We start from the raw sequence: 24,844 nt of genomic DNA on the forward strand, positions 1-24,844 counted from the left end.
CATCAACAAAAAACATAGCATAGTCAAGAACATTTTTTTATAAATAACAGTTCTATATATTGTAATAACTAAAAGAAATAATAAATAATAAAGAAGAATATTAAAATATCACAGTTTAAAATTAAGCTTCATTAATTTTTATACAAATTACACAAATAATAATAATTTACATGCATGTCACAATTTAATAAAATTCAAATATAATTTTATGCTGAGAAGTTTTTAACATTTGTCTAGTCGGAACAGCTGCCCGTGTATGTGTCAAGAATAATTCTCTCAAACCATCGAAACCTTTCTTTATACTGAGTGTCTTCAATTGAATCAATAACACCTGTGGCTTTAAATAATGTACGCCATGAAAATAGTTTGTAAAATTTTTCAAGAAATATATTGGGATACTGCAATTCACATTTCTTATGTGTTGTTCTTTGAATGACGTCAATAACTGTTGTATATAAAATGGATTGTCTTGATGCAGGTTTGCATATAGTCAAATGATCTAAAGGTAGCTGATAAAATACACCACGTCCTAAATCAGCAGAATTTGCAGCAACAAAGTGCATTGGAACTTTAAAAGCTGTCACCAAAGTAGGCATACTCTCTGCAAAACTGATGGTTTCAAAGTCATATTTATCTGCAACTGTCAGGAATTTATTTTGTATGTTTAGAAGTATAGGAGAGTTTTCTTTTAATTGCTTTACATCATGTGACGGCCACAGCACTGCATCAGCTGCTCGAGGCAGACTAGCAAGAGAAGTACCTCTGTGCGGAGTACTATAAAATAGAACAGCTTTTGTTTGTTCACAAATCTTTTGCAAATCATCTTGACTTTCTGCAGCTTCAATGAGAAGTTGTTTCACTATAAGTCCTCCCATTGAATGGGCTAACCAAATGATGGGCACATTTCTTTGACCAACTCTGGCATCTATCAAAGCTGGGATCAATTCAACAGCTCTAGTGGGTATATCTGCACTTTGTAATGGACACCCTTCTAACCATTCTGAAAGGGAACTCCAGTAATTTACTCCTAAAATTCTTAAATTTTTACAATCCTTGGGTAACCAATCTTTGGGCCAGCAATGGGTGTAGGTACAATTATCCTCATTTTCCCTAATCAAAGCAATCCTTTTTTTTGCTGCAGTAAAAGAATTTACTGTAGAATCCCTTTTAGCCTCGATTGGTATATCCTGCAACACAATTTCCATATTTGATAACAGAGATTCTTCATCCATCTCTGTTAAATCATCTAGTACCTGTTTTAATTCAGGATCCATGTAGTTAACACCAACTTCTTCTTCAACACAAGGCTTTCCACATTTAACTTTAGATTTTACATCTGTGATAACTAGTGGTCCATCACATTTAGGATCTCGTTGGCGCCATGTAACAAATACACCACCTCTCAGCCCATGTATTAATAAAGTGTCACACATTGGTTTAGTTCTTGTTCGATACAATGGATGTAATAGATATAATCCAGGGCGGAAACAATGTTCCCCAGAAAGGTTTGCAAGACATACTGCTGCAGAGCTGGACAAGCGAACATCCTCCGATTTTATTAGTCTACAGAGTTCACCAATCAGACCATTTTGAAAAAAATCTTTTAGTAAAACTGTGTGCATGCTTATCACAGTAAGAATTTTCAGTATACATACATCCATGTCAACATCATTACGATATCTTAAAAATAACTCAGCTAAGCGAGGCAATAGATCCATATTTATCAGTGTTGAAGTTGATTTATCGTCAATATAATTTTTAGAATGAAACAATATAATATGGTGATATAAAGCATCAAGGCACAACATACACAGCTCTCTTTCACTTATTACGTCTGGTTTAGCAGGAATATTGTCAGCCTCCATGGCTTGCTCCTGTAGATTGGCAAAATATTTAGACAAAAAGTATTTGATACAACTATGTGGGCTTATTCTCTGAACGCCAACAATCATATCACGTAATTTGAAAGACATGAGCTCAGAGGATAAAGCAGCTCTTCGTACATGTATTGGCGGGGGTAAAAAGTATCGTAAATCAGCTCCACGAGTACGAGCAAGTAACACTGCAGTGTTCATATCGAGAGCTTGAGCTAGTTTTAAACACTCCCATTTCTTATTATTCTTAAAAGAAGCTAAATGTTGTAGAGCGAGATCGCGTTGTTCTTGATTCCCGTGACGACATAGCCATAGAAGTCTGGATGCCAAAGAATCTCTCAAACTTTTCCAAATACGAGACAAGCCCACTGATTGCCGTGTCTCTGTAGATTGTACCATTTTCAAATCAAATTTCGGATCATCAATATATATATACTCTGGTGTATATTTTTTTTCCGCGTCAAGAACGTTTAGATTGATAATTTTGTCTAAAGATCTACATGTCTGTCGAATATGATAAGTTATTAACACGGCACATCCACCAATCAACGAAATGACTTTAAAACCTTTGATTAAACGCTTAAATCTATCATCCATATTGATATCATGATAAAATTGTATTTATTTATTATTTTATGATTATTATGAAATTCAACATAACAAGCACTGACAGTTGATTGTTGATCACTGACATTTATTAGACTGATTCTCGTTTGACATTTGAAACTTTTAAAATAATTAATACAACAGCTAAATTAATCTTACTTCCAGATAAGTCAAATTTAAATATAATTAAAATAAAAAACTCAATTAGTAAATCCAATTAACTAAATTTTCCCATCTTTTAAATTATATAAAGCTTGTTTCAGTAACAATGTAACTTTTAAATGTGGTAACTTTTAAATTCAACACCTATATATAATCTATGACTGTACTGATTTTAAAAATTGAGCACCTTACAAAAAACGTTCATCGTGAAAACGCTTAAAAATGGATAAGGCACTCTCAAACCTCTAGGCTAGGTAATGTCGCAGTTATTCTAATCCAGAAAACACCAGTGTGACGACAGTTATAATAATGGATGAAGTATCGCATATAATCTGGTTAGTATGATGAGAAATTAAGGATGTTCACTTAACCCTATTACCAAGTTATATGTTATTATGAACGTCGATTTCCAGGATATATGTGAGTATCCCTGAATCCAGAATGTATATCAATTAAGAAATAATTATTTAGAAATTAAATCTAAGCTCGCTAGGGCGAGTAGGAAGGGGTAGTTACTACCTCACCTAGAGAATTAAAAAATGTAAAATAGATACAATAACTACTTCGGATAAGACCATATTTATGATAGCTGCTCCCGTAGACCTAGCTTAGATCATCGTGTGGCGACGCCCAAGTCAAAAATAAAATAAAACCTCAATCAACAAGCTGATAGGTATACATTGAGCTCACATTATTCGCTATCATTAAAGCTTTTGTGTACTTGTTTTTAAACCTGTAGAGACATACAAATGTTCTTTATATATCACTCTTATTTTTTTTCAGCTATATTAGGGAGTTTTTGAAAATAAAAACATTTCATAATTATAATTTATTTAAAAAAAACAAACTTAAAATTATAAAATTACATCTAACTGTGTCATGTTAACATACAATATCCGTCGTATTTATTCCTAGATATGTTTTGTCTTAACTAATTGAAATGACTCACAATTTAACTCGTTAATCTTCAATATTCTAGCAAATCACTAAATTTTATGTAGTAAGTTTACCTCTCGTTCTTATACTTTCGTGTACTACTTCGCATAAATTGTAAAATATTTCTGTTTACGTATGAGCTTTAAAATGTAATTATATGTCTTACACTTTTAAAAATAAATGAAAAAATAGATCTGTTGTTTTTAATACAATACTAAACAATACGTGCTCAGGCACGACAGATATGATCTCCTCCAACTCATCCTGATGGGAAAAGTTGCCGGCAAAAGGAGTGTTGGCCGTCGGAAGAAATCGTGGTTGCGTAACATCAGAGAGTGGACTGGAATTGCGAGTGCCGCCCAACTGTTTCGCCTCGCAAGGGATAAACAGAAATATGGAGAACTGACCGCCAACCTTAGCTAGTCAGAGAGGCACCTCAAGAAGAAGAAGACTAAACAATAAGAACGAAAAAACGCTCTCTTTTTGGAAACTTGCGAGGCCAATATTTGATTAATCGTTTTATTTTCTTCTTTAATTACATATCTACTTTTATTTATATAGTTTCATAAGAAAAAGTAATACATTTATGTAAGCACAAGTTTTTAAGCAGCCATAAGTGAAATATACGTTATAATAATTATTACAAAAACTTTAGAAATGTAAGTTGCTTGAGATCGTGATTTCATGCGCTGAAAACTCTTGTACTTTCTTAATAGCTAAATGTAGTGTGTGAACCCCCTTAGATATAGAAATTAATCTCATATCCTAGCTTATCCACGTATGTAATACCATTCAAACGTAACAACTACAATACTCGAAGTCAATATAATATAGCAAACTTATTATAAGTAGTTACTACATTTTCCTAAATTGTTTAAATTCTCACTATTTTCATTCATTACAGCAATCTTCATAAGAGATTATTATAAATCAGACTGATAAATGTATAAATTGATATTACTTAAGCTTTAGTAACACTTAAATACAAATAATGATGTCTCCTGTCATCCTCTCCTATCTCCAAAGTTTTAGCATAGAGTACAAAAACATCTAAATTGTCAAGTCCTTGATAAGTCCGAAATTATTCGGGATTTCTACGGGCAATATCAATTGATTTCTTGAATAAAGTCACGGAACGAAGTTTTTGTTGCGATCATATCATGTGATCGTAGTATGAGTGTACAGTGGTTGATGTTGAAGGAGGTGGGACAGGCGTTGGTAAAGAGGTGGGCGGAGGGCCTAGCCCCGAGATTGGTGTTGATGGTTTACGATCCGGTGGCAGGGTCGGCAGAGACGTTGTGAGATGGTGCCCGAAGCTTCCGAGGCCGCTTATAGATGTCGCTGTCAACGTACCGCCTGATAGCATCTGTTGATGCACGCCGCGCATTCCTGCAAACATCGGCGCCGCACCTGAATAAAAATAATATCTTATTACATCTAATGGTAATTAAATGTTTTATGTTTTTTTCTTAGAATCAAAAGCCATGTTATTTACTTATAATATACCACTTCAAAATAGCAACAATATACTCATACATGTCATTTTCTAATATTATATTTAAGGTCTGTATCATAATGCCCAAGTAAATCCTGAATAAGCTACTTTCAATCTCCAAATAAGCTGTGAAACCGAAATGGAAACTATTTTGACATAAAGTATTATGTGCCAGCTAAATTATTTGTTAGTCATCTAGCACTTTACTTAGACATTGCGAAACAGACCCCTAGACTTAGACTATCGTTATTTTGTCAAAGCATGTTTTATTAAAAAGTAAAAACGAGAATAAATGACAGCTTATGCCCTAAACGTTTAACATTTAAAAACTGATAATGTAGAACTATATTAGTTCTACAAAAAAGGACACTAGGAAACACCAACGTAAAGTTTAAAATGATTTCTATTAACTAGAAAGGCATGATTTTTCGAAACTGTAACCCCACATTGATTATAACGATGGGTCCTATATATGTGTCAAAGGAACAAATTAATGATTTTTACTTTTTCGTGTTAAAAGCTACCGCTTAGTTTAGTTAATAACATGCATTAGACAAAATACACATTTACAAGTGTAAATATAATTTTTTGCTGAACTAAAAGGGCCTATGCTGCCTATTTTTCTATATGGTTGAAACTTTGAGAGCCTCTCCTGAAAAGTTGTCAATTTGCACATTCACCCTTATTCGTAAGAGCCATCGATATACATATTATAATCTACCTAACGTTTTGCCACTGAAACTGTACAGTTTATTACCTTAACTTTCGATATTCCTAAAAAATACACAAATCAAAATTTTGGCGCAAAATTTTGAAAATAAATTAACCTAATCAATCGTTATTATATAGTGTTTGTACAATTGTTTTAAAAAGGTTTTATAATGGAAATGAAAGAACCGTTCTTTTATTAACGTACCGTATCATCTTTACTCTATTGTACTGTTGCGCGTAATAATTTATTAGTTTCAGTCTTACATTTTTAGGATAAACAGAAATAGCACATGATGCGTGTAGCTCTGCGTTTTGTACGTTTGAGATTGAATTGTGCCTCATTTTTTACTCTTACTATACAATACAGTAATCCGGTGAAACAAAAAATAATCTATAATGTTATAAAAATGTTGCCATAATATCCACGGTGACTTGTAAAGGTTTCCTTAACGTGTCTTTTTCTAGCTATATTAAACAAAGAATGTTTTTAACTATACCGGATACTATCGCTAGACATGAGAAGAAACGATAGCTAGAACTGTAGAAGTGTCTATGTGTAACATAAAATTATTTTAAAGCTGTTTTATGAAATAATTTTGAGCCAAATCAAAGGATAGAGTAAAATAAAAGCGGTCGTATACGTTGAGTTGGCTGATAACGCGCTGGTTCATGTAACGGCTGCGTAAAATTACATAGCTACATGTTTCATGAGAAACGTGTAGCCGTGGCCAGGCCAGCTATAATTGCACGGCCGCGTTCCCATCGACAGCTTCTCGCCTCGCCTCGCCTCCACTGGCTTGCCTCGCTCTGCCTGCCGCTCGTCCGTTGTCGGCCACGTGGAACACTTAAATACCTAATAGCCGTAATTTAAACAAACCTCCCAATACGACGATTTTAGGAATAAAATCCTACTGGGAGCTTCTATTTTCTCAGAATCCCAACACGTGTTAGGTATTTGAACCGAATAATAATTTTATGAACTCGGCTATATTTAAATAAAAATCTTTGATAGGAAATAAGGGAACAGCCGAAACCGTCCTCCTACATCGAATATTTAAAAGCGGCGAATGTGTAATTTGTTTCGATAAATGACTTACAATTTGGTGATCGAAAATTAAAGTGCGCACTCAGTGAGCTCGCGTGCGTTCTGGTGTATGTCATCACTTTCCAGATCGTGGTAGCAAGTCGAGGGCTTTGGCGATGGGATAAATTGCTCCAAGTTGAGCGGCGACGAGTGACGCGCGCCGGGGCCACTCGTATCGTATCCCGCCCGTTTCAGTGCTCCCATCGTTTAACTATAGATTTATAGTTTTTTAAGTGGTGCGTTCAGGTGAGGTGGGAAATACTAGAGGGTAATGAACTGTCAAAAAAAACAATAAAACGCAAAGAGAACTCGCATAAATCGCACAGCAAATAACGATAATGATGAACAAAATACACTTTTTTATTATTCGGAATGATCGCCAGCGATATATGTGAATCCTGAATGCCGGATATTTGTGGTGCGCGAGGCAGTCTAAATATTTTAATGTCACTACAGCAATAAAAAGAAGATAATTCATTTTATATTGATGTTATGTGCTCCTAATAAATTGTTTTACGATGCCGGGGCGGGTCGAGTGATAGTTTTTATTTCCGATTATTATTACCAGAGGAAAACTATACAAAGCGATGGTACATTTGGTTAGTTTTGGGCATTAAGGATTCACCGGGACGCAATACGTCAGATAATCTACAATAGTCGTGTTAAATATACTAAGGATATGGACATTTTATTTTGTACTTAGTTTTAATTATCACCAAAAACAAACTAAGGTACCTTTGTATACCTAACACGGCATTGCTTACAAATCTTTACAAATAAATGATCATCATATTATTTTCTCAATTCGCTTTGATTTTAAGTCAGCTAACTAAATATTTGTACCTGTTGTAGGAGATCGTGAAGGGGACATTATTTCAGGTCACGGACGGTGTATAATTTCGAAGATAATCTGGTATTGCGCCTCCGAACCATCCTAGATTTGCAAAATAATTTAATTTTACTAATATTATAAACGCGGGCGACAAATAATTAAGGAAATAACGCCAAGAAAATGAATATACAATTTTAATGTTAACTTGAAATAATAAAAGTTAACTTAAAGTTATTGAATACATTTAAATTAACTCGAAGCAAAATAGTTACAATTAGCCGATTGTCAAAGTCGATCATTTTCCATAAGTGCATAGTTTAAATTACTTATTAAATATATTTTTATCAGTAACATACAGTACATTAAACATTCTTGTACCATGGTCATACAGTAGTTCACGTAAAATTTAAGGTACCATAACAAAACTATTGATTTGATATACTTTGGTCCAAAAAAGAGATGATAAATCTAAAACCTTATTGGCTTCGTGTCACGTGAAAAGTTTGCGAACTTTTTCTTGGACACAATTAGTTTTCGGATATTATTATGCACAATTTAAAACTTTGACGTTCTTTCCATTGTTATTGAAAATTCCAGTGACAAAACAATAATACAAAAACATATTGTCATGCATCACTTTATCTAGATTCTTTTATGTTTTAAAGTTATTTTTTGTAAAACAATAAAGAAAAAAATAAACACACAAACCTTGGGTTAGTAAAGTCAGTTCATTTAATGATTGCATCATATTGAGTTACGGTTATAAAAACAAGATAAACAAAGATGTATGGTTGAAGGGGTAAAAGGGTGAACTGCAATCATTTTGTTCCGGCGTTCGTCGTCGGGGATTAGTGTATGTATTTTTTATGTATTTACTTAATCTAGTCGGGTGCGGAGTTACAGAGCGGGTCGTGCAAGAAGCTTTATAGAAATAACGTGCGATGCCGCAGACCGCACACATCGCGTTAAAACTGTAAAATGCATCGATCTCCGTGTCAATTACACTGACTATTTTTAACGCACGTTTAGAAAGGTTTCTAAACTGATGCCGATATAGCGCTACTGCTTGCGCTATATTGCGTTGTTTAGTCTTATTAGTTATACTAGCTGTCGCCCGCGACTCAGTACATGCGGAATTAAAAAAAATTTAAAAAGCCTATGTGTTCTTCCAGACTATGCCAAATTTAATCGAGATCCGTTGAGCCATTTTGGAGATACATTCAAACAAACATCCATCCATCCATCTAAACATTCGCATTAGTAAGATTAGTATTATACAAGTGTTATAAAAATATATTTAATAAGGTCATTTGTCATAGTGACCTCTTTTAATATCAGTCGTCATATCTGAATTCAATCCTATCTTACGCAGAAAGTCTTCCATTCCTTTCATATTTTCTTCGGCTTTTATAGTCATCAACATTTATTTCCCTTTTCGTCATAAGTACTAACTATACTCTAAGACTAACAACAAAAACACTAACAGCTAATGCAAGTGGCGATGTCCGGTATCACAAAAGCTCAACCTGTAGAGTTACGGCGATGTAGCCACAATAACTACCTTTTATTTGTTATCTTCTGCTATTCGTGAAACATGTTTTAGATTTTTTTCTACAATCCTATTGTGGCCTAAAACAACCCTAAAATATATGTATGGATGAAATTAATATAGCACGTGTAGAAAATGTTTTTTCCCTATTACTGTCAGATAATTTTTTTCTTGTATCAATTTGAGATGGAAGCTTCTTTGAAGGCATGTAAACATTAGGTATCAGTCATAATTATGAACAAGCAGAATGACCTCACTAAGCGGGTTAACCGTGAGCTGAAAATGAAATCTATAATGGCGGAGAGACGGGCGCCTTCTACATCCAGGACTGAATTAAAACTTTCAAACACATGTCAGTTACGCTAAATAAAAAATGCTCATAAACGGAGCACCTATAGCCAGGAATAAACATTGTATCAAGGTTGTCGTTCTTAAAAATCGTTCTCGTCTTTTTCTTTTTCATTAAAGCGAGCTCGCGTCTGAGTTCCTCCGTCGGTATTCTTGAAATACCTATTGCATTTATAAAGATCAAACGGCTCGAACAAACGGGCGTATGTGTAAACAGATCATACGTGCCTACGGGCGTACAGGCGCTCGGGCGGCGCAGGCGCAGTCACCATGGCGCGTACGGAAAGTAACACGCCATTATCTCTGCGTAAACCGAAACATATCACCCCGCTCTCGACTTGCCTTAGTTTTAAATTTAATCGACTTCAAATAACAAGGTGTAGGCTATCAATAAAGATAAGTACTTACATACATTTTTATGAGCAAGCACGACATTGGTTACGATTCTGCTTCGATGATGTTCCACATGAGTGTCTTTCAATATAACTGATATGTTTGAACTTCTAAAATGATAACTATTTTCATTAAAAAAATGTACAGACTGCATAAATAAACTGTCATTTGATATGTTTATTTCAAGAAAAAATGTTTTAAAAATTTACGCGTATACATACGAGTAGCTTACTTACTCATAGAAGAGCTTGGTGAATGATTATTTGAAAGAAGGCGGTTAATCAATCAAAAGAAATAGTTTTATCAGTAGCAAATATTGAAATCTATACTCGTGATAAATAGCAGTAAAATAATTTCATATCTGCGTATTAATGGGCAATAAGTTGTTAAATAAAAAACAACATAGAAGTCGACGCAGGGTAAGTTCACCTCCCACAAGATGGAAGAAACCTAATCAAGTTTGCGGGAGGCCACTTGAAGGCGGATGACAAGTGATCAATACTTTTGTAGATTAATCGTGAAGGTTTAACAGATTATGTAGGATCAATAGATATATTGTTAGTGAGCAACAAAGAAGCTGCTGGATAAACATTCCTTTAAAAAATAATATGTAAAGTTAACGCGAAGATATATCATGATTGAGACTGTTGATACAATTAATGGCGCTAGATATTGTACATGTGGTAGCTTATTGGCTACTTTTAAAAGTAAATAAGATTAAATTTTAAACAAAACATTTTATTTTTTTAGAATACACTATAAAACGTCGAAAACAAATTTAGCAATGTAAAAAAGGTATGACGAGTGAGATTTGAACAATTTTATCACTAATTTATCTAGAAATGTACTACCTCCGCCCTCTTCAAATGTTTTATGCCGATGTAATTTACTCAATGACACTCCGTGAATGATGACGAATCCAATGTCATCTCGACTCGTCAAAAAACGGTTCGGTAAATTTACATACAAACTTACATACATCAAAATTAAATTACATACATACATTAGGTACCCTCATCGTCAAACTAGTAATTAATTATTAAGTTTTACAACTAATTTGTAAACAATATCTCAGCTCATAGCACTGGCTTATGAATGATGATGATAAATATAATGATTATAAGATTGTAAGCTACGATTATGTTTGCACTTAATTCAGTTAAGTAGGTACTAATTCATGGCGAGTATTACAAATTTGATAAATTAGAGACGAGCATTCAAATAAAACTTATGGGTATTTAATACCTCTTTTTAATATGTTACATTCATTTATTAAAAATAATTAAAGCGTAATGAATTGGTAAAACGAGAAACTTATTAATATTGCATTTTCGTAGAATAAGAATATTTAACTGTATTGCCTCTTACAGACGCTTCGAACTAATAGCAAGCGCTTGCAGAGCGCTGCAAGCGATGGAATCGCTGCCATTGCACATGTTACCGCAGCTTTTATGACCGTCGTAAGGGAGTGTTGCTGCTTCTAAGAAACAGCCCGAAACGCACATGGACTGCAATAAATCGTCGATTATCCGGCCCTGTGCTCGGCTCACAGTATTTAATAGACATCTATGTACGCTGTAAAATTGTTCTTATATGTTTAAATTCTGAATTGAAATGACTATCCGCATTTAAGTTAGATTTAGCCCTTTATTAGATAGTTCTTAAATTACGATCTTCAGAGAAGCAAATATGTCGTATATCTTACTGCGCATCTCTGAACAAAGGATATGTTAGGAACTCGCAATATTGCGCATATTGAAAGTGAAAGTATTGTAGTGACGTCAAACTGCGCATGAATATCTTATAGGGCAATGTATTGATCGAATTGCATGAAACTTCTCATGAATCATGTACTCCTGGTACTCGAGGCAGGTGGTGACGTCACAAACTGATAACACCATATTTTATGTAAACCACTTATTTCATAGTATCAAAAAATCTTGGGCATATTATCTCTGTGACAATATCTTTATGCCGCTAGAACAAAGAGGTGACTGCTCTATCTATTACAACTAACAAGAAGCTACTTGCAAAAATCTCAAAAAGATCTGACTAAATATTTGTCAAGAGTTCGTTGCAACAAATCAGTTAAGTATTTCTAGATTAAGCCAATTGTGATGAACTTTATTTTAGTGTTCACTTTTTTAAGGAAATTTTTAAATAGAATGGAGAGGAGTATTAACCAAAGTTGGCACAAAAAATTGCTAACAAACTAAATATGATCCGTAAAATAACATGATGCACTTTAAAAAGGTAAGTTTTAAAGGTTTTATCAATTTAGGTTGCTTACAACTAAAGTCACACTCAGTAACGCATCTTGCGAATCAATACTCAGACAAATACTGAAAGTGAAAGCGCTGAGAAGTATACATTGTGACACGATACGGTATTTACCAAGTTTATTATGATTAACTAATGTTTTACAGAAATAAAACTATAATTTCTTACTGATTCATCATATTTTTTGGGCTAATTCTTCTGGCCCATAGATATTTTAATAAAAACAAGCAATATACATGAAATACAAATGAACTTAATGAATTCTAACTGAACAAAATAAACTTTATTTTTCCTCATCTCCTAAGGATCACAGTATGATTGTTCGAGGAACCTAGAATATTGTTTTCTAATAGGGCTGATAAATTTAAATAGTGTGAACTAATAATCTGATTTTTCTACAATTTTATTAGTAGTTCAACGTATTAAATACCTTTTAGGGGTGAGGAGACATCACGTTACTGTTATTCTGGATTTCCATAGTCTTTTACCGGAAAACAATGGACACATTTATAACTTCGGACTAGATTTACTCCTCTGAAATTATGAATTCCCTGTATATAGAACTACTTGGCGCCATTTTCTGATAGGTTATAGTTATGGATAGATATGAAAAAACTATTCGATAGAAAGTTGTTACAAAAAATCAAATATAGGTTACTTAATCCCCTTACTGCTGCTTCTTCATATTACTACACCATGCAGTACTACCTTTAGTGGCCAATTAAAGATTTTGGGTGCGACACAAGATTTTAAAATGTAGAGTAGCAATTTTGATCGGTATGCTATCAAGCTATAACAAAGTAAGCGGAGGTCAAAATCTTTATCTACAAATGGCGATTAGGGTCATCAGAATTTAATCATTTTATTTATTGTTTAAAGGCGTACTTTAAAATATAATTTCAACTGATTTTCGTAGAGTTGATGCAACAATGTGGGTAGAACAATAAAAATAACCGATTTTCAGTTCAGACATAGACTAAAACAGAAAAGTTTTTAGGCGGCGACTTGTGGAGTATTTCAGAATTATTTTAAGTACTAAAGAAAACTTGTGAATTTTTTTTTAATTTGACACAGATGTAAAACATAGTGTGGAAGAACACATAGTCTACTTATTAAGTTTTTTTTTAATTTCGAGCGGACGGAGTCGCGGGCGTCAGATAGTAATACTATACTTGTAGTTAGTTTTTTACTTTTGTATAGTATACAAACAACTACAAAAGTTTACCTACAGCGCGGAATAGTTTCATGCACCAGGAGTTCATAATTTAAAGAGAGTTAAGCTTTGAATTTATAACGGAAAAAAATGAGTGTAACCATTCTGCAATATATTTACTACGAAAATAATTTTTGTTCAGGAATAAAAAATTAACATTCAACATTTTTAATCTGAAATAATTATTTTTGGAGTAGTATTGTAAATCTACACATTAAAGATTAAATTTTCAATCTTGCATATTGCAAAAGATTGGAAGCCGTCGCTCTATTTATAGTGCTCTAATTTATTTAAAATATAGAGCGTTTATTAACACAAAATTTCATCTAAATCCGTCATATTTTTCCGACGCAGTGGACATAAATTATGTACATAATATTCAAGATATTATTCATAGTAGTTTATCAATCTCATCTAGCTACAAAACATTTACTTTCGTACGTAGATTTACCCATATTTAGTTATCATAGTGCACGCACTAATGACATTTAAACTATTAATTAAAATTCTACTGAAGTTTGTAAACATTTATTGGACTAATAAGCTACGATTTTAAAGATTACTTTGCAAATAAAGGTAACAAATCATCTGCAATTGTGGATATCTATGGGCAGCGGTCACTTCAGTATTTTGGCGTATTACGGCGGCCGCTTGCTCGTTTGCCCCATTATCATACTAATATTAAAAATGCGAATGTTTAGATGGATGGATGGAATTAAAAAAATACATAAGCAACTTATTATGTATTTTTTTAATTCCGCGTAGACGGAGTCGCGGTCGACAGCTAGTAATATATAAAACTAAAACTTTCTTAAGTTCTCACATAAATCTTCTTAGAGTCATAATTAATTTTATGTTTTTTGTTTTGACATTAAGCAATACACAAAATGCTATTTTTATTTAAATTTTATTTACCTTAACGAAAAGTTAATTAATGGGTATATACTTATACTACAAATCTGCAAACTCTAGTTATCAAGAATGAGAAAAAAAACTTGAGAATAATTGCAACTCTGCATTTTAATATTATCAGACGATTATCAAGAAAGTCAATATAAAAATGTCCCGCTAAAGACTTGTACTAAGATCGTACCAAACCACAATATCTGCTTACCCTATCGACCTGGTTATAATATTGTTTAAAGGAACATTGGAAGCGGTAGCACATACCGTTAGTAAAGTCGTCAAGAACATTATTATGAGTGTAATGTGTTTGGCACTCGACGGCTGCTGCACCACTTGAGATGGTGACGTGAAACAGAAGTTGTGGATTGCGAAGACGGTAAGGCTGTCGTCGTACCGTTCGAGTGGTAAAAAAATTACTTTCATATTTCCTTAATCTTTAGACAAGTTAAACATGACTAATTGTGTGTTTCTGAGACCAAAATTCCCGTTTTAAGCATATTGTTATCTCTATTTTGTCTAAGATAATGACAGGGATGACGACATGTTTTACACAGAGATTTTGGTCTCATGAACCAACGGTGACACTGATACCAACCCTCATCTGCACATTAATTACAGTAAAAGTACTCTATGTGTACAAATGACTTTTTATACAACTAGCAGTTTAGGTAGTCATTTAATGAAAAATAAATATAAATAAAAAATATATACTATATAAGTTATCGACAGGAAATTAAATTACTTAGTGATATAAATTAGAAAAGTAAGTATTATATATTTTTTGAATAATAACATAGGTTTTTATACCCGTTGTGTTCGGGTTATAATAATACCAGTAAACCAAATTGTTATCAGTAGTGTTTACATTTAGCAATGTGTGCCTTCAAACACAAATGTCTGTCGCTAGGCCCAGAAATCCTCTAGAAAATCGCGTGATTTAATGTAACTAGTCTAGTTCTATTAAATCACGCGATTTTTTTAGTAATTAAAAACATTGCATATTTGTGAGGTTATCTAAATTATTATCTCATAATTAAAAACAGAAAAGACTTACCATGTTCATTAGCGACGGCATACTGATAGTTTGGTAGGATGTCGGGCAAGTCGTGTCGAGAAGGCGGTGATGAAGGCGGCGGCCGGTAGGTCGGGTCCACCGCACTGTACGCCAGGGGCCACTCGCGCTCCGCCATCCCTCCATACGAGCAGTACTCTCCCCCGTACGTTAGCTGCTGACCACCAGAGCTCGCGTGGGAGTAAGCACAGGCGCCGTAATCTATAGCGGTCGAGCCGCCGGCGTTCGAACTACTGCCCCCTGCTAGCTCGTAGCTCGTCGGCTGTGAGGGCGGCAGCGCGGCCACGCCGCCCCCGCACAGGTAGCTGCCGCTGGCGAACTGCGGCTTCAGCGCCTGACACTTGCGCCGGAAACCACGAGGCCGCCGTCTGAATGAACCTTCCTCGAACATGAATTCGGTCGATGGGTCTATTGTCCAGTAATGACCTTTACCGGGTCTACCTAAGCCTTTTGGAAGTTTGACAAAGCATTCATTTAGACTGAGGTTGTGTCGAACTGAATTTTTCCAGCCTTGGTAGGAACTTCGAAAGAAGGGAAACTGTTGTTGTAAGAAGGCATATATTTCGCTGAGGGTGAGTCGTTTGTTGGGAGAGTGACGTATCGCCATAACGATGAGGGCTATGTAAGAGAAGGGTGGCTTTTCTTGCCTGCGCGTGGCGGGCGCGCGGCGCGCCGCCTCCTCGCTGGTTTGGTCTTCGGTCTTCATGCGTGCGCGGGCGCGTGCGCGTCGAGCCGCGAGTCGGGGAACAGTGCGGCCGCCCACTGCGCGGCCGGCGCCGCCGCCCACACCGCGCCGCTCCCCTCCTGCCCCTTATTTATGCGTCTTCTTTTCCCCGCCACACCCACGCTTTTCAGCACACTTAAATCTTTTGCAATTTGGAAAATGCTTTTAATCAATTTTTTGACGCTGTTCCATTTTGATAACCAATGATGACTCCCACTTTACACTTTATTGTTATTTACCTTAGTTACCTATTTCATGAGGCGTCAATATAGTAGAACATAGTAAGTTCAAGTAGGCACAACACAACAACATACTGTGCTATCATTTAGGTACCACGCTGTCTCGTATAACAGCCAGTTATTGAGTTCCATTGTTTCCAGTTGACAGTTCCTACACCTGGCGACGTCACCCTCAAAATCCACGGTAGAGCTAGGGAGAAAAAGAGGAGAGTGTAGTGAGTGGAGCAGGAGTGGAGGGCAGCAGTCCACCGGCGGTCGTTGCACCCTCGCCCACAGCCTGTATCATCAACATTTACGTACAAACACTAAAGAACGGAAAACCCGCTTAGACAATAATATTTATCCGTCGCAAGGACGCCTGTCGAACGGCCGCTCTTGACCTAGCACAATTAAAGCAAACATTTTACTAGATCTATAAAACAGTTATACGACGTATACCAAATATTTACCATAAAGCGTAAACCAAAAGTTTTGCATTAAACTTGCCGGATTTATTTACTCAGTCTCGTGTAAACGATCGTCGGTTTACAAAAACGTTCTTTATCTACGGGTGATAAGGTGCTTTTTTGTAATACGATTTTCATGTGACTAGTGATTCATATGACTGGAGCATGCTCGTCGTGGAAGTCATTGTAAAAAAACGTATCTACTCAAATTTGTATCTTACTATGGCGTGTAAAGTTTTAAAATCGTTCGACAAGTACCCTGGTAGTCTTTAGTGAACAGCCGGTCCATGTAAGTCTTTTAGAAAATTGTTTTAAAGATTTGTTTAAAGCCTCGACTCGTTTACACATTTAAAGTACGATTAAGCTATTCAATTTCATTTATCCATAAGAGAGACAAAATATATGTAAAATTTGCTTAACTAACAATAAGCAGCAATTAAACTTCTTGCAGTTTATTTCGTTCCTTTTACACTTTGATCTGCAAACATGGCGGCATTCGTAGCGGTGATCCACGCGTTTACCGTTTAAATTTAATTCCCGTGTCGCAATATACAAATACTTTAATAATTAACATTAAGTATCTCTATAAACGTAAAACGCGACCAGACGGGAGCAGGGTTGCTGATCTTTGTCATAAACAATTGCTTCAGTAGTAAACACCGTTGCTACTATTATTGTTCACACATATTTATCGTCATGTTAACACCTCATCACAAATACACTTGTATAGTTTAGTTTTATATATAGTGAATATATAAAATGCATACATACGTAATCAGATATAACATGTGGGCTTAGGTAGGTAGAATGAATATTTTCGAGTTAGTACTCGTTCTATTAAATCTCCAGCTGACTAAAAACAGAAGAAAAAACAGCACGCGCTGTTCACAATGAAAAGTTTATGTAAGATACGGCCAAGATCCATCTGACTTGCTCTTTCCCGCAAATGTTTCGGCGGCGCGGAGAGTTTGAGAGAGATACTCGGGTATGCGGGCGCGCGGACGCGGCCCCGCCTACAAGATGGCGCGCGTACTGCGCGGGCGCCGGACGTAGCCTGATCTTGAACCCTCCATTCATCACCTTTTACGATCCAGTGATGTTATCTTTGAGGTTTTTACGGTTTCGCCTTAATTTTAGGTACGCAATTAGACATTTATGAGTGGTGTAAATTGATTCTCGACCACCAGAACCAAAAGAATTGTTATCGTAAATTTTCAAGTTCACATAATTTTGAACGCAAAAATGTATGCACACTGTACATTCATTTTTATAAAAAATAACTTAAGACCCCAACAGGAAGCCATAGGATTCATATTCCCATCGGTCCTAACATGTGTCTGTCATTTGATTGCTTTATTATATATCAGTAGGAGTAGAAATGGACAGAAAAATAGATATTAGTATAAGAGTTATTGTCTTATAATAAAAGGTAATCCGTTTTTGACTATTCATTTACATATAAAAAAATTGATAAAAATAATCGCAAAGTAAAACATAACAAAGCACAACAAACTTGCACAATGTTATATACGTCGGCAACACAAAAGAAGTTTTATCATATCTTACTATGAAACGTAACGCCGAGCCGACATATTTTATATCACTTCTAATAACTTGGTGTTTAATAACAAACCGGCAGTCGGTACTAACTCTAACCACTATGTCTGTACAAAGTTTGTCATTGTCACGTCGTGTATCGTTGCTTAGATTTGCTTGGTTTTTATTTATGTTAACGTTTTAACGACACTTTATAAACGGAATAACAGATAACCTACCAGAAAAGTAAATAGCTCAACTAAATTAGTGACATTAAAATAAAGGTAAAGTAAGCTTAATAATCGAAGTTCTATTAAATGTTATAGTTTAGCAAAATCTATGAGCTGGGTAGTTAGAAAGTTTGTTTAAGGTATGCTAGAAATAAGACCAACAAAACTTCATTATTCGCCTTTCCTGTTCACACATAAGAGTCACGAGGTGCAATCTACACTTTTAAATTAGAATCGGTTGAATGGCAACACAATTTCCCATATATTGGACCAATCGGCGCAATGGGATTTTTTTCTATTTCGCCAATTACTCGGACGACCGATCAGCCCAATAGGATAGAGGAAAGACGAATTTTAAGGCATTACTTGGTAGTTAAACTAGGGTATAACTTTTGATATACCTAAAGTTCATATTAACAATTTTTTGAAAAGAAGACAAATGTCTCTCCTAAAACATATAAATGAGTACTACTCGTACCCAACGGACATTTATTTGACGTTTTTGGGTGAGTAGTTTTTGAGTTTAATGCTTCCCGAGAGACGCGCAGGAATTGTAAGCATTTTGCCGCTGTGTATGATTCAGTGCGCAATGGCATTAAAGTGGTTTAATTGTTGAATTACATGAATAATAAATAATATTGACTTTTTCAGCGATGAGCAGTTTTATTTTACAAAAAAAATATGTTTTCGTAACAATATTAACTATGCTCGATAAGCCCTGCCCCTAATTGTAGGGGATAATTAGAACAAAAAGTTATTTTCAATTATAATATAGTTTTTATAACTATGCTTAAAAAGGTAATTCAATACTATTATAATGCAGGATAGAAACGTGAGAAGCCACTGCTCCGCACGCTTCCGTCGACTGCAATGCCGGAGCTGCAGCCGAACTACCGGATGCAATAACTCCCACCCCCGCACTTCCCTTTCTCCCTCCTCCTCCACCCCCACTACGTGGAACGATATTCGCAGGTTGCATAGCGACGACACACCCTCTGACATACGAATGCATATCCTAACTGTTCATGATGCCTTAGTACCAGTTCAAAATCTGACCTGGTTGATTGGCCGTTTTGGCTTTACTGCCTACCATAAAATATACATACCATGAAAAATAGCAACGATTCGGTCTTAAACATTCTTTAAATTTTCTTTTTTACTTTGAATTGCTAATAATAATGACTAATATTTATTGCCTTTCGTTGTAATTTTTACATCTACAAAAAAATTGAAACAAGTTTTGGTTGGTTAAATTTCGAATTTGGATTTTAACTACCAATTATGTCAGTGCCAATTACTAAATTTCAAAAAAAATTATCACCTACCGGACGGACATGTATATTCGTACATAAATGTAACAAAAAACTTTATATCTGTGGGTTTCGACATTGGACATATTGCTGTCTCTGTTTTTCAAAAGTGAATGTGAGGAACGTGTCCGATATAAGTGTCATTATAGTCGAGCCTACAAGCAAAAAAATTATTTTGGTTTCTTTAACGTTTGCTTTAATGTGAAATTTAGATTAATTTTTATATCCCCCGGTAGGAAACGTGCTGAAGCTTATCTGATCAACCCTTACTCCACTGTGTGTACAATCACAAAGATGCATGCGCTGGCAACCAAGAAAGATCGCAAATCACATTTTATGACGAAGTGGCCATGTGCGTAGTGTCCGTCAGCGGGTACCAGGCGTGCAGAGCTAGGGCTACTAACTTCTCAAACGTGTAAGTACACGTAAAAAGTTAACAGTAAGTAAAGTTGCGAAGAGTTAAAAAAGAGACATCCTAACCTTATAAGTAACTAGGTAGAAACTAGAATTACATCTCAGCTTCACGCGATTGAAATAATATACATGAAAGATAGTGTAAGTAACTCGCTCTCATGGTGATTTTTTTTATCCGAATTAGTTAATGTCGTAAAAAAATAACAAATCATCTTTCTTATCATATCGGTAGAGTCCCTCAACCCTCCCTTTTTTAAATATTCCAAGTAATTATTTTGATTGTAGCCTTGTATATTGTCATATTCATATTTATCTAAACGTGGCAGCCCTGTTGGCACCAATTTGCGCCTCGTAGCAGCTTCTCGTGCGTGCCTACATTTACTCCTCATTGCTTTGTGAGCGAGGCGTATGTTTTAATAAGAAACAGACTTCAGGAAGCGGCAACTAGATTTATTTCAACGATTTCATTTGCAGCCCGCAGCGCGCTACGTAAACATTTCATCGGGGAAAGTTGGAGTGTTGAAGGCTTGACAGTTATCCGTTATATCAAAAGATATAGTGCCATGGACGTAGACACATATTATTATACCTCGATTTCATAAACATGTTATATACCTGTACAGATTTTTAAATCCTATTTTATAATTACTTGATAACAAGGGAATTTCCTACTTCAACATCAATTCAACAATTTTTAACAATTACTTCATGCTGCAATCGCTATTTTCTCGACTGTTGTTACTACAATATTCTATGGTTCGCAGGCATCGATCTACAACTATAAGTGCAATATAGTGTTATATAAAACGTCGCTATAAACGTATATCATCGCCACGTCTACATTCCAATGAACAGGATCCATTACCGGACAACGTAAACATAGGCACTGCCGACGGCGACTTTAAACGCATTTACGGCCATCGAAACGGTCCAAACGCTTTTTGTTCTTTGCCGCACGAAAGGCTAGACAAGTTTAATTGAGATACAGTTCTCAGTATCTAAAAACAACTTTTTTAAAGATTTAAAGAAGAAAGTACAGACGAAAGCATTAATGGGTTTGTCTACATAACTATCACTTTTATATAGGTACTACTATAATTTTTTTCAATATACTATTATGATCAAACTAACACAATGGACCTAGGGTGTATATTGTGGGAAGTTTAGTTATGCATAAATTTGTCATCTGAGGTAAGTAGTAAAATTTACAATGCGAAAATTTGAAATAGTTGTTTTTATTTGTGACTATATAATATATCTATCTGTCAATTATATGTATTTATGTCAATCAAATGAGTCGATTCATCGATGTTTGCCATTTATTATTTGCACGAAGTGGTAGACATATTTTTTTCCATCGCAAGTATATATTGTACAGATTTATAAGAATAAATCATATTGGACTAGAATTTATGATACAATGAATTATATTTGCTACACTTGAAAGATGCATTGGATTATCGTGCCTTTAGTATTCTGTTGAGCGCTTGATACTTAAAAAAACAAGAACTAATATAATGCCTACATTAAAAGAAATATTTTCACGGCATCGGCCATGAAATTTTAATTTATTTTGTTTACGTTTAGATCGATGTTGATCTTAAACTTTATTCTTTCGATGGAAATTGTTAGATTACGTTTTGACTTTGTATTATAACTTGGTAAGAGAAACAATACAAAAAAAAATTACTTTTTACAAAGCTAAAATATAAGAGGTATTGAGCCAATATTTCTTCTCACTATAATATTAGTTAATAGATTATTTCGTGCTAAGTGATGTGATGGAACTTTCAGAAACATAATCGGTTGGCATACACAGCTTGACAATCTCAAACAAGGGACTAATTACTTGATGTTCGTTAATTTGTTTAAAAGTATTTAAAGAAACTGTGGGGTCTTGCTGGCCATTTTTGGACGTAACCCTTACACAATATGATATAGGTAACTATTTAACCCTCGGGCGGCGGATGTAAACAAAATGTAAATCATGCTCGGCACATCGGCCACATGTGCGTTGGTCGAGGTTAAAAAACTTACTAGTTGGTCTTGGCATGGCATGGACGTTAACAAAAAACTTAGGAGTTTTACAACATGTCTGGCGGGAAAAGATAACTCCGGGTGCGAAATACAGGGGCAGCCCAATCGCTCAACAGATAAACGTTGTTTGAGATATGATTGTTCATAAAACATTGCGCTTCATTTTAAAATAACGAAGTAAAGATTTGAATTTCACTGACCGAGTAAGAAGTAAGAAAATTTAACGAGAGGGACGACAGTAAAGTTTTGTATGATTATTACAGCAGTTGAAACTAACGGTTACAAGTAGACAAATTAATGTCAAAAAAGGTATCACGGCTTTAATTATTTGTGACTGACCTATCCTATGATCTGGAATTTATTTAAAATGCATACGCGAGATAATTTTATCATGATGGCGATGGCGGCATAAATATGAAATCGGGACAAAGGGACGTTAAATCGTCAGGATGCAGCCATCAGCGGGTTCCCTTTGTTTTTACTTGAACGCCATACGCGGCTCTAACACAATATACAAATCACCAAAATGTAACCGCCCCGCGCCCACACGTTCATTGCGTCCGTGTTTTGACGACTCCGTCATTCCTTTGTCTAAATACTGCTACATCTGAATTCTACATTACATTATGTAAGAATAATAAAGAGAAATATCAAACCGACAAAAACATATTATATTTTATCTTGTTCAATTATGTTTCCTTTAATATGTCTCTATTTACTTAGTTTCTAGTTCGTAGCAAAATAGGTAACAGTATTGTTGTAATACAAGGAGAGTGCCACTAAACTAATAAGTAACAAAAATATATTGCAATACACTGCAGTAAAATGTTGTTCTCTGCTCAAAGAGAATAATACGACAGCTTGTTGTCAGTGCATTGGCAATGTAAATTGAAATGAAACTGGTGCTACAAAATATACCACAAGTATGGAGATCAAATACACTATCAGTCGCGAGGATGCATCACTGCATAGGTACATAAGTTTTTTCATCAACTTCGCTTACAACTACTTAATAGAAAAAAACTAACTGCCACACAGAGAAGCTTAATAAGGAAATAGCCAATCCAACTACACTGAGAATGGAAGGTTGTTAGGTAGCAGTAGAGCGGAGCGAATGTCTGCAGCGGTGGGAGCGGCCGGTTCGTTGAGCTTAGCCTCGTAGTACTTGGTGTCGCCATCTTGCACTTCCTGTATGTTGGCGATATTCAAAAAGTCCATCTGGCTCTGTGGCAGAACGGTGTGCGTATAAGTGTCCACATCGATGACAACGTCGCCGTCGTCGAGGTGCGAGCGCATATGGAACTTGAGGTGGCTGCTCTGCTTGAAGCGGCGACCGCACACGCGGCACTCGAACGGTTGGATGTTGGTATGCGTGCGCATGTGCTGCCGAAGGTGCACCGACTGCGAGAAACACTTGCTGCAGATGACGCACTTGAACGGTTTTACTTTCGTATGGGTGCGGATGTGCTGGTCGAGGCCCGCTTTCTGTGTGAATGCTTTCGGACAGAAGGTGCACTCGTAGGGACGTATGCCAGTGTGCATGCGCATGTGCTGCTGCAGCCCGCCCTGCTGCGTGAATCGCTTGTCGCAAATAGAGCACTGATGCGGCTTCATTTTCATATGAAAGATACGATTGTGTTCCTCTTGATCGGAACTAGACATAAAATTCTCCCCACAAATACGACAAGAAAATGCTATAGTCGATGTTGTTTCTTGTAAACCCGCAGGCTTTGACTCCTCAAACTCTTTGTATAGACTTTTCTCGCAGACTTGGCAGCGCAAGGCCGCCTTCCGCCTCTTTGTGTGTTCTTCGCGATAGTGAAGAGAGTATTCGCAACAGTTGAAAAACATCTCCTGACATTGAAGATCTGGTCGCAAGGCCAATGTCGCAGAGCAAGTAAAAGGACCTCTGTAAAATAATTGTACTTCTTAGATGAAAATATTGTCTTAGACAACTTTATACGTATGTATATAGCGTATTTTTACATCACGAATACATCGAAATATAACAAAAATTTAACCCCTGTATAGTACCTACAGGACTGAGTCTAGTTATAAAAATCTGGTAGAGGTAAATTTAATATATTTGTTATCATCACTAGACGATACCGTTTACTATTTTACTTTACAATTTGTTATTTTATATTAACCTTAAATCAACAGTCTGTCTCCCTTGCTTAATTTGTGTGCGTCTTAGTATACCGGGGCGGCGGTATCCTTTCAATGCGTTCGGATCTATGTCGTCCCCTTCAACTTTTAATAGTATGTAACTTGTATTTTCATTAAAATAACACCTCTTGTTTCCATCGACGATCGTTGTTTCCTTGTTACCTTCAAAGTTACTTGGTATAAATTGAAATCCGCGAAGTCCTTCGAAACCCTGAAAATAACATTGCCTTCTACGAGGACCATACAACATTTTTAAAGGGCGAATGAACAAGAAAAAA

The 24,844-nt window shown here is 35.6% G+C and overlaps 3 protein-coding genes across 3 annotated transcripts; all 3 read right to left on the reverse strand.

The window, feature by feature from the left end:
- Positions 1–215: 215 nt before the first annotated feature.
- LOC106717052 (protein SERAC1) lies at positions 216–2,495 on the reverse strand (the record flags this gene model as incomplete). The annotated part of the gene is made up of 1 exon (XM_014510739.2): positions 216–2,495. A coding segment is annotated over one exon (2,262 nt), but the record flags the coding sequence as incomplete, so codon positions are not given.
- Positions 2,496–4,580: 2,085 nt separating this feature from the next.
- LOC106717055 (forkhead box protein F1-A) lies at positions 4,581–16,211 on the reverse strand. Its single transcript, XM_014510742.2, has 2 exons — positions 15,444–16,211; positions 4,581–4,988 (listed from the first exon to the last, which is right to left on the reverse strand). Exons 1-2 carry the CDS (start codon positions 16,165–16,167, stop codon positions 4,732–4,734), a joined length of 981 nt encoding a protein of 326 aa, XP_014366228.2. The 5' UTR covers positions 16,168–16,211; the 3' UTR covers positions 4,581–4,731.
- A 7,254-nt stretch (positions 16,212–23,465) lies between these two features.
- LOC106716979 (zinc finger protein 90 homolog) lies at positions 23,466–24,816 on the reverse strand. The gene is made up of 2 exons (XM_014510663.2): positions 24,548–24,816; positions 23,466–24,306 (listed from the first exon to the last, which is right to left on the reverse strand). The coding sequence occupies exons 1-2, from the start codon at positions 24,814–24,816 to the stop codon at positions 23,466–23,468; spliced, it is 1,110 nt and encodes a 369-aa protein (XP_014366149.2).
- Positions 24,817–24,844: the final 28 nt, after the last annotated feature.

Source organism: Papilio machaon, chromosome Z (genome assembly GCF_912999745.1).
Source record: "Papilio machaon chromosome Z, ilPapMach1.1, whole genome shotgun sequence".
In the NCBI taxonomy this organism is placed as follows: Eukaryota; Metazoa; Arthropoda; class Insecta; order Lepidoptera; family Papilionidae; genus Papilio; species Papilio machaon.